Source organism: Nannospalax galili, unplaced genomic scaffold, assembly GCF_000622305.1.
Source record: "Nannospalax galili isolate Female #2095 unplaced genomic scaffold, S.galili_v1.0 scaffold1679, whole genome shotgun sequence".
NCBI lineage: Eukaryota > Metazoa > Chordata > Mammalia > Rodentia > Spalacidae > Nannospalax > Nannospalax galili.
In genome coordinates, this window is record NW_008342927.1 from 2535 (window position 1) to 15438 (window position 12904).

The window sequence follows — 12904 nt, forward strand, 5'->3', positions numbered from 1 at the left end:
CATAACTCTCCAAATCTATACCCTGCTCCACTCAGTCCTCTCCCAACTCCCCACCTTGCATCCTACATTCCAATGACCAATGACAAGTGACTTAGTTTCCCCAGGGTACCACCTATTGTTTGGTGGCTTTATGCTGCTTTCTCTCCCAAGATTTCTTCCATTCTTCTTAGCATAACTCTAGTCCTTACCTCCAGCAAGATTCTGGAGTTGGACTCTGAACAAAACCGCATCCACCCCAAGATATACAACCGGCTCTGCCCTCGCCTCTATTTATTTACCAATGTCATTCCTGAAACTCTTTTTCTTTGAAAGGCATAAGAGATTAGAAATGAGGATGATTTAGGGGACTCAGAACTGTGTGATGGACCTGATGAGCAGATCCACAGAACCTACACGGTAGATGGAGAGAACCGACTCCCAAAAGTTTTTAAGTTTTCCTCTGACATCCACGCTCATACTGGGGCATGCACGTGTGCATACACATACACAAAATAAATGTAAAAAAACCTTTTTTTAAACTTAAAAAAAGAAAGGAGGGCTGGAGTGATGGCTCAGTGGTTAAGAATACTGACTGTTCTTACAGAAGACCTGGGTTCGAATCCCAACATCCACATAGGAGCTAACAACTGTCTATAACTCCAGTTCCAGGAGATCCGACAGCTTCTTCTGTCCTCCGTGGGCATTGCACAACATGGGTGCACTTACTTACAGGCAGGCATAACACTCATACACATAAAATTAAAATAATAAAAAATTTTTTTAAAAAAAGAGCCAGGTGTGGTGGTGCATGCCTTTAATCCCAGCACTCCGGAGGCAGAGGCAGGTGGATCTCTGTGAGCTCAAGGTCAGCCTGGTCTACATAGTGAGTTCCAGGTCAGCTGAGGCTACAGGGAGACCATTTCAAAAAAAAAAAAAAAATGGTGAATGAATAGCCACCTGGCTAATTGTTTGAATGAATGAATGAACCTTGCTAGCTCCATCAGTATCGCAGCCAAGCTCTTACATAACCTTCTTTATGACCACATTGTTCCTCACTCCTCCACCACATTCCTCGATCTTCTAAGCCCTAAAAGTTGTTTGTACAAAACAGATGTATATTTTAGGCTTACAGGGAAGAGGACTGTCACCCTTTGACCCTCCTGGGGCTCAGAATGATGTCCTTCTTCCAAAGCTTCCTTCTTTTGAGCTACACATTGGTACCCACTATCTGTGCCCCTCTTCTTCCCCAACCATCTTTTTATACCAGATCCCTAGATTCTTCTTTGTCTTTCTCTTGAACCCTCCCCCAGCAAAACACCTTCTAACCACTTACCTCCTCCCCACCTCAGGCAACGAGCCAGATCATTTCCAGTGCCCAGGGGTAACACAGCAACAGGTGGCACAACAGGCAAGTTGGCTTTGTCTGGGGAGGCAGGTGAAGACACGGATTGAGGGAGCTGACTCTGGAAGGCAACTGCCCCCATCTCCTGCCCGGAGCCTCTCCCTGCACTGACCAATGGTCTCTAGAATCCAGCCTACTGTGCCGTCTCCACCACACACCAAAACCCGGCAACCAGGAACATCTTTGAAAAACTTGAGCCTGAGATAAAATGGAGAGAGCAGATGAAGAAGGGTACCAAGACAGAAGCTACCCGACTCCCCCACAGATAGGTTACTTCTTATTTCTCATTCCTATAACTCTGTGCCTTTTTGTCAAAGAATTTCAGAGCAGGGGACAGGAGAGATGGCGCCACTGTTAAGAGTACTTGCTACTCTTGCTGAGGACCCAGGTTTGGTTCCCAGGACTCACATGGCAGCTCACTTACTGTATGTAATTTCAGTTCCAGCGGATTCAACAGCCTCTTAGGTGCCATGGTCACCAGGCATGTACATGGTGCACATATATATACATCCAGGTAAAATACTCATACACATAAAATAAGTAAATCTTAAAAAAAAATCCACAAAACCCAGCAACCACTTCAGTTTAGGCTTGGAGGATAAAAATGCTAGGCATGGTGATGTGTGCTTGAAATCCCAGGTCTGGGAGGTAAGACAAGAGGATACCTGGGGCTTGCTGGCCAGCCAGTCTAGCCTAATCAGTGAGCTCCAGGCCAACAAGAGACCTGTCTCAAAGAAAATGGACAGCATTCCTAAAGATGACACCAAAAGTTGTTCTTTAGCCTACAGAGAGAGAGAGAGAGAGAGAGAGAGAGAGAGAGACACACACACACACACACACACACACACACACATTTTAAAAACAGGTAAAATAACTTGCCAAGCAAGTCTGACAATCTGAGTTCTATCTTCAGAACCTGACTCTCAAAAGTTGTCCTCTGACCTCTATACATGCACTGTGATGCACCCCACCCCATCATACATGCATACATACATAGAGATACACACACAAATAATTTTGTTTTGGTCTTTTTGAGACAGGGTCTCCCTGTAGTCATAGCTGGCCTAGAAGTTGCTCTCACAGAGGTCCACTTGCCCCTGTCTCCTGGGTGCTGGGACTAAAGGTGTGGGTCACTATACCTGACAAATATTTTTTTTTTTTGAGACAGGGTTTCACTATGTAGTCTTGGCTGGTCTGGAACTCAGTATGTAGACCAAGCTAGCCTTAAACTCACAAAGATCCACCTGTCTCTGCCTCCCACATGTGCCACCATACCTGGCATAAAATTAAACAAAAATTTTTAAAAATACATCTTTTATTTATTTATTATTTTATGTGTATGAGTATTATGCCTGCATGTGTGTAAGTGCACCCATATTGTGTAGTGCTCATGGAAGACAGAAGAGCATCAGACCCCCTGGAACTGGAGTTACACACAGTTGTTAGCACCATGTGGGTGCTGGGATTCAAGCCTGGGTCTTCTGCAAGAACAGCCAGTGCTCTTAACTGCTGAGTCATCTCTCCAGTTCCAAAATAAAAAAAATTTTTTCTTCCCACATAACTTTATTTGTTTTAAATAATTTGTTGAGAATTTCATACATGCATATAAGGTGTTTTGATCAAATCAAAATAAAACACTTAAATATTTTATTTATTATTTTTACTTTATGTGTATGAGTGTCATGCCTGCATAGGTAAGTGCACCTGTGTCGTGCAATGCCTGAGGACAGAAGAGTCTGTCGAATCCCCTGGAACTGGAGTTATGGAGAGTTGTTAGCTGCCATGTGGGTGCTGGGATTCAAACCTGGGTCTTCTGCAAGAACAGTCAGTGTTCTTAACCGTTGAGCTATCACTCCAGCCCCCCAAAATAAAAAAAAAAATCTTTTAAAGGGTTGGGAAGGTGGCTCAGTTGGTAAAGTGCCTGCTCTGGAAGCACAAAGACCTGAGTTCATATCCCCAGAACCCACATGAAAAGGCCAAGGGTGACAGCAGACTCCTGTAACCCCATACTAGGAGAAAATGAAAAATAAAAGAAGTGAGCTTCTATTAAGGGTAGAGAAAGGAAAATGAAGAAAGTTCTAACTATTCCTCAATTGTCAGAGAAAATCTCAGATCTTCATCCTTTAAGAACAAGACAAAGAGCCAGATTCCTAGTGACTTTAGGGGGAAAAAAGCATTTGGTATTCTGAACTCTTGGATCTCCTCTTCTGACAGGCACTCTTTCTTGCTCTCTCAATACACACACACACACACACACACACACACACACACACACACACACACACACCCCAAATCCTGTGATACAGCCCTCACCTCTACTCACCCTGGCTCAGGACCATCTTTCAGAAGGTTGAACACCTGTCGAGGGTTTAACATATATTGGAACTTCCAAAGCACCCTGTGTAAAGGAAAAGGAAAGGCACGTGGCAGAAGCAAGAAGACAGTGATGTTCTGGACTCCATCTTGATGGCCTACCTAAGAGGACCCTCCATACACGTTCCCTTCCTCCCTCCAGGCTCTGCTCCTCCATCCCCACTGAGAAAGAACCAGTATATCTCTCCTTACCTCTGGCCTTGCTTCCCTCCACTCTTTGGATTGACAAAGACTAGAAGTGGATGGGTGTTAGAAACAGGATCAATCTGCCATGGAGGGAAAAAAATAAGGATAAAGAAAGCAGGATTTTATGAGGGTTAAGGTGTGCCACAGAAGCTCAGGACTGGCATTCCCCAAGACACTTTCCACCTTTTACCCTCCCCTTTCCTCCTCTACTAAGGTGAAACCTTTAGAGAACAGGTACCACCCCCCCGACCTCCCACCTCAGTCTCTCACAAGAAGACTTCAACCAAAAGCTGGTATGACCCTGAGGCCCAAACCCCTCAGCTTTGTACCCGCAAAGCCTCAAAGGTGTACATGCTTGTATCATCTGGGATCTTCTGGTTTGCCTTGCTCTGTTTACGCTCCTGTCCAGATGCCTGGGAGGGAGCGAAGTGGCGGAAAGAAAAGTAGACTTGCAGGAATCCTTACACTGGTTTGATCTGAATCCTAAAGGCGTTAGCTGTCTGTTCTAGATGGCATTCTAGCTGAGTATGATGACTTATGTATATAATCCCAGCACTTGAGAGACAGAGATAGGCAGATCTCTGAATCTGGTCTCTTCCTTCTTTCCTTCCTTCCTTCCTTCCTTCCTTCCTTCCTTCCTTCCTTCCTTCCCTCCCTCCCTCCCTCCTTCCTCTTTCTTTCTGTATGTGCGCATTGGGGAGTAAATCTAGGACCTTGGGCATGCTAGACAAGTGTTTTACCATTGAGCTACGTCCCAGCTACATCTGTGAGAATAATGGTATCTTGGAATCAATTTCCTGCAATATGGAGGAATAGTTGTGTGTGTGTGTGTGTGTGTGTGTGTGTGTGTGTGTATGCACACGTGTTTTCCAGGCTAGCCAGGGCTATATGGTGAGACCCTGTCTCAAAAACTAACAAACAATAGTAATAAAACCCCAAACCAAACCAAAGGTATTCTGTGTTTAGTGTGCCAATGGAAAGCAAGGATGCACTGTGGTCCTCTCCCAGTCACTGCTGAGGGTCTCACCAGGACACTGGGGTAGATGGAAGATGGAGGCAGGATGTGATCACGGAGCAGTCCACAGTCACACTCAGAACCCAAGGCCTGAAGACAGTCATCATGGATCTGAAGGACATGATGGGAACAAAGGACATGAAGGGGACATTGTCAGTTCTCAGCTTCAAGGTCTGTACTAGAACGAGAGCCCCTGGGGACAAAGAACAACTAGCTGTGGCAGTAAGAGAGGTGGGCTGGGGAGGCCTGTGGAAAGGGCTGCTTAAGCAGGGGCCCTGGGCCACAGCCTGGAGGGATAGCTCTGAACTGACCTCCAGGTGGCACCACACACAATGCAGTCCCGTTAGACTGTGGTGGGTTCGGATCTTTTTCTGACAGCGGTCACAGCGCCCAGATTCACAGCCTCCTCGAACCCACACATGTGACTGGACCTTGGGAAAGAAAGACAGACCTCTGTCTGTGAGAGCTGGAGCAGACACTGGGGTGGGGAGACTTTAGGGCAGAAATAGGCCAGGGATGAGGGTAGAGGGAGCATGGGGATCACTCACACCAATGTCCTTCCGAGACTTGGCATAGGTGCTGACTTCACAAGGCTGAGCCTTCATGGCACAGTGGTCATGAACAATGTACTTACAAACTGGGGAGAGGGAAGAAGGAGGAGCCTTAGCTGTAGCCTTGCCCCCCTCTCTTCTCCTTCCCTGGGAATGAGAAAGGATCACTCCCTGGAACAAGACATGTACTCCTTGCTTTCAGGTTGTGGCAGAGAATTAAAGTTTACTGGGGTTAGCCTCATCTCTAAGTCCTCTACCTTTTCCTTACACACTCTCCTAAAAAGGGCAACTACCACCTCATTATATCTGTCCCCACCGCTATTCCTGTGCCAGGCTGGAGCTGAGCTGGTTGATATACCAGAGGCCCACATGCAACTAAGAATAACTAATTTTTTTTTTTTTGGTCTTTTTGAGACAGGGTCTCCCTGTAGCCCCAGCTGTCCTGGAACTCACTATGTAGACCAGGCTGGCCTTGAACTCACAGAGATCCGCCTGCCTCTGCCTCCCAAGTTCTGGGAATATAGGTGTGCACCACCACGCCCAGCCAACAAAAAAAATTTAAAAAATAAAATAATTGAATTCTTGACAGACTGCAAAATAATAATGCCTCCTACATTTAAAATTTATTTATTTTTGTAAGTATAAGTGTTTTGCCTGCATGTATATAAGTACACCTGTGCCATGCAATACCTACAAAGGATAGAAGACGGCATAGATCTCTTGGAACTGGAGCTATTATGTGGGTGCTGGGAACTGAACTCAGGTCCTCTTCAGGAGCAGCCAGTCCTCTTAACTGCTGAGCCCTCTCTTCAGCCCTTGCCTCCTACATTTTATTTACTTATTTATCTGTGTTTGGGGGGAGGGACAACATGCACCGTAGTCTGCATATGGAACTCAAAGGACAACACACAGGAGTCCGTTCTCGCCTTTCACCATGTAGGTAGGTTCTGTGTATCAAATTTAGGTCAAAAGGCTGGGCAGCAAGTGTGTTTACTCACTAAGCCATCTCACCAATGCCTGTTTGTTTTGAGACAGGGTCTCATGTATGTAGTTCAGGTTGGCCTTAAACTCCTATGTAGCTGAGGCAGGCCTTGAACTCCTGATCTTCCTAAATCCTAAATCTACAGAGGAATGCTCTTATTACAGGCATGTGCCACCACACCCAACTGTATTATCTATTTAATGTTCACAGTTACTTCACTTTTCAGTCACAGAAACTAAAGCTTAAAGAAAAGGTAGGGTGGCTCACTCCTGTAATGTTTGTTAACGTTCAAGAGGCTGAGGTAAGGGGATTGCTGAGAGTTTGAAGTCAGCCTGGGCTATATAGTGAGTTCCATGCCAGCCTGAACTACAAGTATGAAAACCTGTCTCCAAAAAAAAAAAAAAAAAACATGGAAACACTTGGGCTTGATTCTCAGTGTAGCACATTAATAATAATAACAATAAGAAGAGAAAGAAGGAGGAGGAGGAAGAAGAAGTAAAAAGGAAGAGGAGACATTACTTTCTCAGGGTCCTATAAATGGTGAGTGGCAAAGCCCAAGATTCAAATCCAGGTTTCAGAACATCATGTCCCGACACACTGCAGGCTTCTCTAGTCCCATACTCCTAGATACCAACACTCACGGTTACAGCTCAGGCCCTGTTTGCCAAGGCCAATGCTCAACTCGCACAGGTTGCAGTAGACTGGTAGGGGGAACCTCTTGGGTCTCCACATGTGCTGCCCATCATCTTTCAGAGTCTAGGAGGGCATAGAGGATACCAGCTTCTTAGAGGGCCAATCTCTGGTGAATACAACCCAAGGCAGCTCCTTACCATTTTCGCAAACTCTCACACTCACCATTTCCATCCCCAGCAGCACTAGCAGTGGCACGGTGGTAGCCCCAGCCCGAACCCACTCAGCTAGGGAGACAGAGCCACTGCCATCATAGTCAATTTCTTTCATCATGTTCTGAAGAATCTGAGTGGAGAGTGGGAAGGGCCATCTGGTGGGAGAGGCCCCCAGACACCTCCACTGTCTGTTAGGATGCCCAGCACAGGCATTCAGTAGAAGTAACCAGGTACCCATCAGAGATGGGATAAGGTGGATGCAGGAGTATCGGGAAAGGGTGAATAAAGCAAAGGAAGAGCTGCCTTACCGGTCTCAGCTCAGACACATCCCAATCTAGATATTCAGCCATTCGCATCATCTGAAGGATGATTCTTTCCACTTCCTGAGGCAAAGGGGGTAAGCGCCAAAACCACATCCCTCTTACTACCACCCCACCCAAACTCTCCTCTACAAATCAGGGCTCCTGGATTCTATCCCCAAATCTACCTGTTTTCAAGTGACTTTGACAAGTAAGTAAATATGCTTGTATGTTTCATATCTGCAGCCTTCTCTTTTAGGGGGTCAAGCCTTGGGTACTGTTCTCAAATTTAGCCCTAAGGACTCTTTCCCTAGCTCCATTTTTACTGCCTCCTCATTCTCCTTTATCTGTGGGGGGAATGGTAGTGTTGAGGATCAAACCCAAGGTCTTATATAGTCTAGGTAAACACTATACCACTGAAGTATACCCCCAAATCTTTCCTCTGCTTCTTAATACCCTGGAAAAGTTGAGGCAGGGGAACATAGACAGACGGACACGTGCTCCCTTGCCCAACATACAGGTCCCACAACTCACTGAACTGTCCAGGATCCCATTTCTGTCTGTGTCATACAGCTTGAAGGTAACTGTGGAACATTTTAGAGGAGCCAGGGTCAATTTATGAGAGAAACCCAAAGAACTCATTCCAAGGCTAGGTGTGGTGATGCACACCTATAATCCCAGCACTTGGGAGGCAGAGGTAGGCAGATAGCTATGAGTTCAAAGCCATCCTGGTCTACATGAGGAGTTCCAGGCCATCCAGGACTACATGGTGACATTCTATCTCAAAAACTACAAAACAACAATAACAATAAAACCCTCCCAACACAAGAATTTATTTCAGAATACAGGGGAAATAGAGAAATGTTCCTAGAGTTTGGGATCAGACTGAGAGAACAAACAAAAAAGAAAGGCATAGTAATGCTCATCTGTAATCCCAGCCCTCCCTCAGGAAGCTGAGGCAGAGTCTGAGACCAGCATGGGCTACATTGTGAGATCCTGTCACATTCAAATAAACAAAACAAAAAGGAGAACAGGTAATGCATGCCAGCCTTAGTAAATATCACAGAAACGGCACACATTCCCATGTACCACGCACATCCTAGGCCACCTACATGGCAACGTATAAGACATGGAAACTAGAGTGACCATGAGGGACAGCACTAGGTGTGAGTAGCCTAGAACAGAGGAAATGGGCCCATTGTCTGGCCCTACCTTTGTCAGCCTTTAGAAATCCCAAAGGAATGAGACAAAGGTCTGGAGAATACTTCTCTAACCCTCCACCTTCCCACCCCTTTTCTAGTCCAGAATGGCAAACTCACATGCTAGCTTATCTTCTGGCCGGCCTCCCTCCAGGAGGGAGAAGTAGCAGGAGACATCACTGAGGCATACCACCTTGGCTACAAAGTAGAAGCAGGGCAGATCAGATGAGGGCTCCCTCGACTCTGGCAGTCTTGACTCTATTGCTCATTTCAACTCTTGCCTTTCACTTTCCTTTCACTAGCTCCTAGTCCAGTGAGACCATCCTCCACTTCTCTCTTGTGACCTGCACAGCATCTGACAGCTTTGTCATCCCTAAGCCCACACTACTTTGACTTTTCTTCCACATCACCAGCCCAGCCCTATCTGCTTCATCATACCTTTTATCTCGGTCTCATTCAAGCATTGACCAGTGTGAAAGGATTGAAACAGTGCCAGGCACAGGCGATGGGGAACTTGGTCTACTTCCAGATAGATTTTCAGGAACTGTTCAAATCCCTGGTACCCAATGGCCTATGACAAAAGTGAATATTACCCTGGGGAGTCTGCAGGATAGAATCTGGGGACTGAGGAACTGGGGCATGGTGGAGACAGACATTATAAATGCAGCACTGACAGGTGTCTGAGGCAGAAGTACAATTCTTGGGCCAAGTCCTGAGTTAATAGGATCCTCTTGTTTTATCCTAAAGCAATAGCAATTGACAATGGAGTATTAAAGGGAGACATTAAGCAGTGGAAGAAAAATCTCTGGAAGTTGGGGATCCCAGGAGAGCAGCAAAAACAAAGATGAGAGGCGGTCAAGGAGAGGATTCCCTAGCTGCCACTCACATCTCCTTGGATATATTTGCTCATCTCCCCATCCTCGAAGAGCTTTAGGACATCACTGACTTTTTGGGTGGTGTCTAGGTGAGAAGAGAGAAACACAAGAACATTAGGCCAGCTTAGCTTGCCTAGCTTTCTGTCAAAGTGCCACATGGATATCTAGCAGGAAAAAAAAGCTTTGAATTTGAGGAGAAAGAAATTGCAAGAAAAGGAAAAATATTTCAGATTGTCCAAAGTGGTAGCCCTGTTTTCTCCTTCAAGGCCTGGGGCAAGCAGTCAAGGTGTAGGGATGGTGGGTAGAGAGCTGTGACTTGAGGCAGCGCCTCATCTTCTCTCCCTTTCTCAGTCAGCGAATGAACTAGCTCATAATCACTGGGAAACTGGGGTGGCATGGGAGATGGATGAGAAGGCCAAGTCTTCAGACTGAAGGGCTGGAAGGAAGACTCACATTCCATGTACTTTTGCAGCTGGGCAAAGTCTTCGGGGCTTATCAGGCCTCTCTCTTTGGCCATCCTTCTTTTCCTAAAGTTGGCCACAAAGATAGCCCGGTAGACCAGCTTCCTGCGCTGCTGCTTCAGAGGGTAAGCCTGGAGCAAGATGACAAGAGCCTTCATGGAGAAGACCAGTTGTCTACACCTCCTCAATCTCTACTCCCATGAGTATTTCTGTGCTCCTTTATCTCTGAGCCCGGCTCTAAACTCTCTTCCATTCCCTGTGTCCTCTCCTGTGTCCCTAACTCTCCCTGATAAGGCCTGTCCTCCATCTTCATTTCCTTGACTCATCTCTCACATCTTCATTTCTGGATCTTTCTCCTACTCTGACTTCTCACCGATCCCCCACCCCTATCTGCCTGGATTCCTCTGACCATCGCCTCACCGTATTCCCCTCTCCCACCAGCTTCCTAGTCTGAGTTTGCTAGGGGCCCTTTTCAGTCCCCGCCCCACCCCTTCAGGCACTCAGGCCTCTTTCCATTTCCTCCCACCCTCCAAGTTCTTACCAGTTTGGGGACGGATTTGGGGGCCCCGCTTTGCCTCACTGGGCAAGACCCCATCCCCATCTTGCTCCGCCTCAGAACCACCACTCCCTGAGCCACTCAAGCTCTACCCGTCCCCCCCCCCCAACGACCTCTAGCGCCTTTGACACGTGACACAGAACTAGGGGACCATAGCCCTCTTGGCCCTGGAAGAGCTCTATTAGGGAAGGGCGAGGACTGGGCTCCAGGGATTGGAGGAGGCAGGAGAGGAAGGTTCCAGCTTCCTGGGCACAGGACTGTGGAGCTTCATGTTGCAGGCTTGGACACAATGCTTGGGTCTTCTACCGCACTGGGTTTACCACTGTTTACGGAACTCCACCTTTTGGTACTGGACCCAGAAACCTGACTATGGTCCTGGCCTATCCTAAAGTGGAGTAGTAAGAGGATCTCTCTCTCTCTCTCTCTCTCTTCTCTCTCTCTCTCTCTCTCTCTCTCTCTCTCTCTCTCTCTCTCTTCTCTCTTTTTTTTACAAAAAACCTATCATCTGCCTATTTTTGCCAGGGTTTCCCTACTATGTGGCCCCGGCTAGCCTAGAACATGCTATATAGACAAAGCTGCAGTGAACTTCCATCAATTTGCCTGCATTGCCAAGTGTGCTGGGATTACAGGCATGAGCCACCAGTCTAGGATAAATTATTGTTAATTTTTTTCTTTGCAGCACTAAGAATCAAACCTAGGGCCCTGGTCTCCTAGACAAATGTTCTAACATTTACACCCCAGCCCACCTTGGTTATTTAATAACAGCAATAACAATAACTAAATTTTTTTTTGTCTTTTTGAGACAGGGTCTCCCTGTAGCCCCAGATGGCCTGGAACTCACTATGTAGAACAGGCTGGCCTTGAACTCACCTGCCTCTGCCTCCTGAGTGCTGGGATTAAAGGTGTGCACCACCAAGCCTGGCTCTTAATTACATATCTTACAGTAGTAAACAGTACCTAACTATTTAGAAAGGAGTTAGAACTAGTCAAACCTAGCTGGGTTCTGTTAGTTGTGACAGACCTGTGGCTTGGACAAATTATATCTATAAAACAGGGAGAGCAATACCTATCATATACAGTTGGGAGGTTAAATAACAATATATGAAAAATGCCATAAATAATGCCTGGTATGTAGAAAGTCCACAAGAAATGGTAATTATAACTGTATTAATAATTAAACCTTAACATTTTTAAATGAAAAAAAAGAAGCTTTAAGAAAAAATGAAAAATAAAAAAAATAAAAATAAAAACAAGCTGGATGTGGTACACGCCTTTGATCCCAGCACTCGGGAGGCAGAGACAGGAGGATCTCTGTGACTTCAAGGTCTACAAAGCAAGTTCCAGGCCAACTGGGAGACCCTGTCTCAAAAAGACCAAAAAAAAAAAAAAATCAAAACAAGGAGCTGGAGAGATGGCTTGGCAGTTAAGAGTACTTGCAGAGGACCAAGATTTAATTCCCAGCACACACAGTGGCTAACTGTCTGTAACTCCAGTTCCAGAGGACTCTGACACCCCCTTTTGACCTCTGCAAGCATTGCACAACATGGGTGCACTTATGTACATTCAGGCAATACATTCATAAAATAAAAATAAATACTTTAGCCGGGCGTGGTGGTGCACTCCTTTAATTCCAGCACTCTGGAGGCAGAGGCAGGCGGATCCCTGTGAGTTCAAGGCCAGCCTGGTCTACATAGTGAGTTCCAGGACAGCTGGGGCTACAGGGAGACCCTGCTTCAGAAAGACAAAAAAATAATAATAAATAAAAAAAAATAAAAAAAACAAAACCAAGGCTGAAGAGATAGCTCAGCAGTTAAGAGCACTGGCTGTTCTTGCAAGAGACTGGGGTTCAAATCCCAGCACCCACACAGTGGCTAACAACTGTCCATAACTCCAGTTCCAGGGGAATCCGATGCCTTCTTCTGAGCTCTGCAGGGACTGCACAACATGGGTGCACTTACACAGATGCGGGCATAACACTCAGAGGACTGAAGAGGGCATTTCACAACTCGGGTATGCTTACATACATGCAGGCAATATACTCATATACTTAAAAATAATAAATGTTTTTTAAAAATATTTTATTTATTATTTCAGCCAGGCGTGGTGGCGCACTCCTGTAGTCCCAGCACTTGGGAGGCAGAGGCAGGCGGATCTCTGTGAGTTCAAAGCCAGCCTGGTCTA

At 46.1% G+C, this 12904-nt stretch overlaps 1 protein-coding gene across 4 annotated transcripts in view; it reads right to left on the reverse strand.

The window, feature by feature from the left end:
• Positions 1-1312: 1312 nt before the first annotated feature.
• The window catches only part of Dgka (diacylglycerol kinase alpha), a gene marked incomplete at its 3' end in the record, with an annotated part of 18017 nt that continues 6425 nt past the window's right edge, over positions 1313-12904 (reverse strand). For 3 of the 4 annotated variants that reach the window (XM_029566381.1, XM_029566380.1, XM_008839003.3), the window contains 16 exon segments: positions 1313-1402; positions 1494-1579; positions 3705-3779; positions 3947-4020; positions 4270-4353; positions 4968-5066; positions 5267-5386; positions 5504-5592; positions 7130-7244; positions 7344-7463; positions 7642-7716; positions 8167-8216; positions 8952-9029; positions 9270-9402; positions 9718-9791; positions 10160-10298. In XM_029566381.1, the coding sequence (XP_029422241.1) occupies positions 1313-1402; positions 1494-1579; positions 3705-3779; positions 3947-4020; positions 4270-4353; positions 4968-5066; positions 5267-5386; positions 5504-5592; positions 7130-7244; positions 7344-7463; positions 7642-7716; positions 8167-8216; positions 8952-9029; positions 9270-9402; positions 9718-9791; positions 10160-10223 (1426 nt within the window). 4 annotated transcript variants of the gene reach the window in all.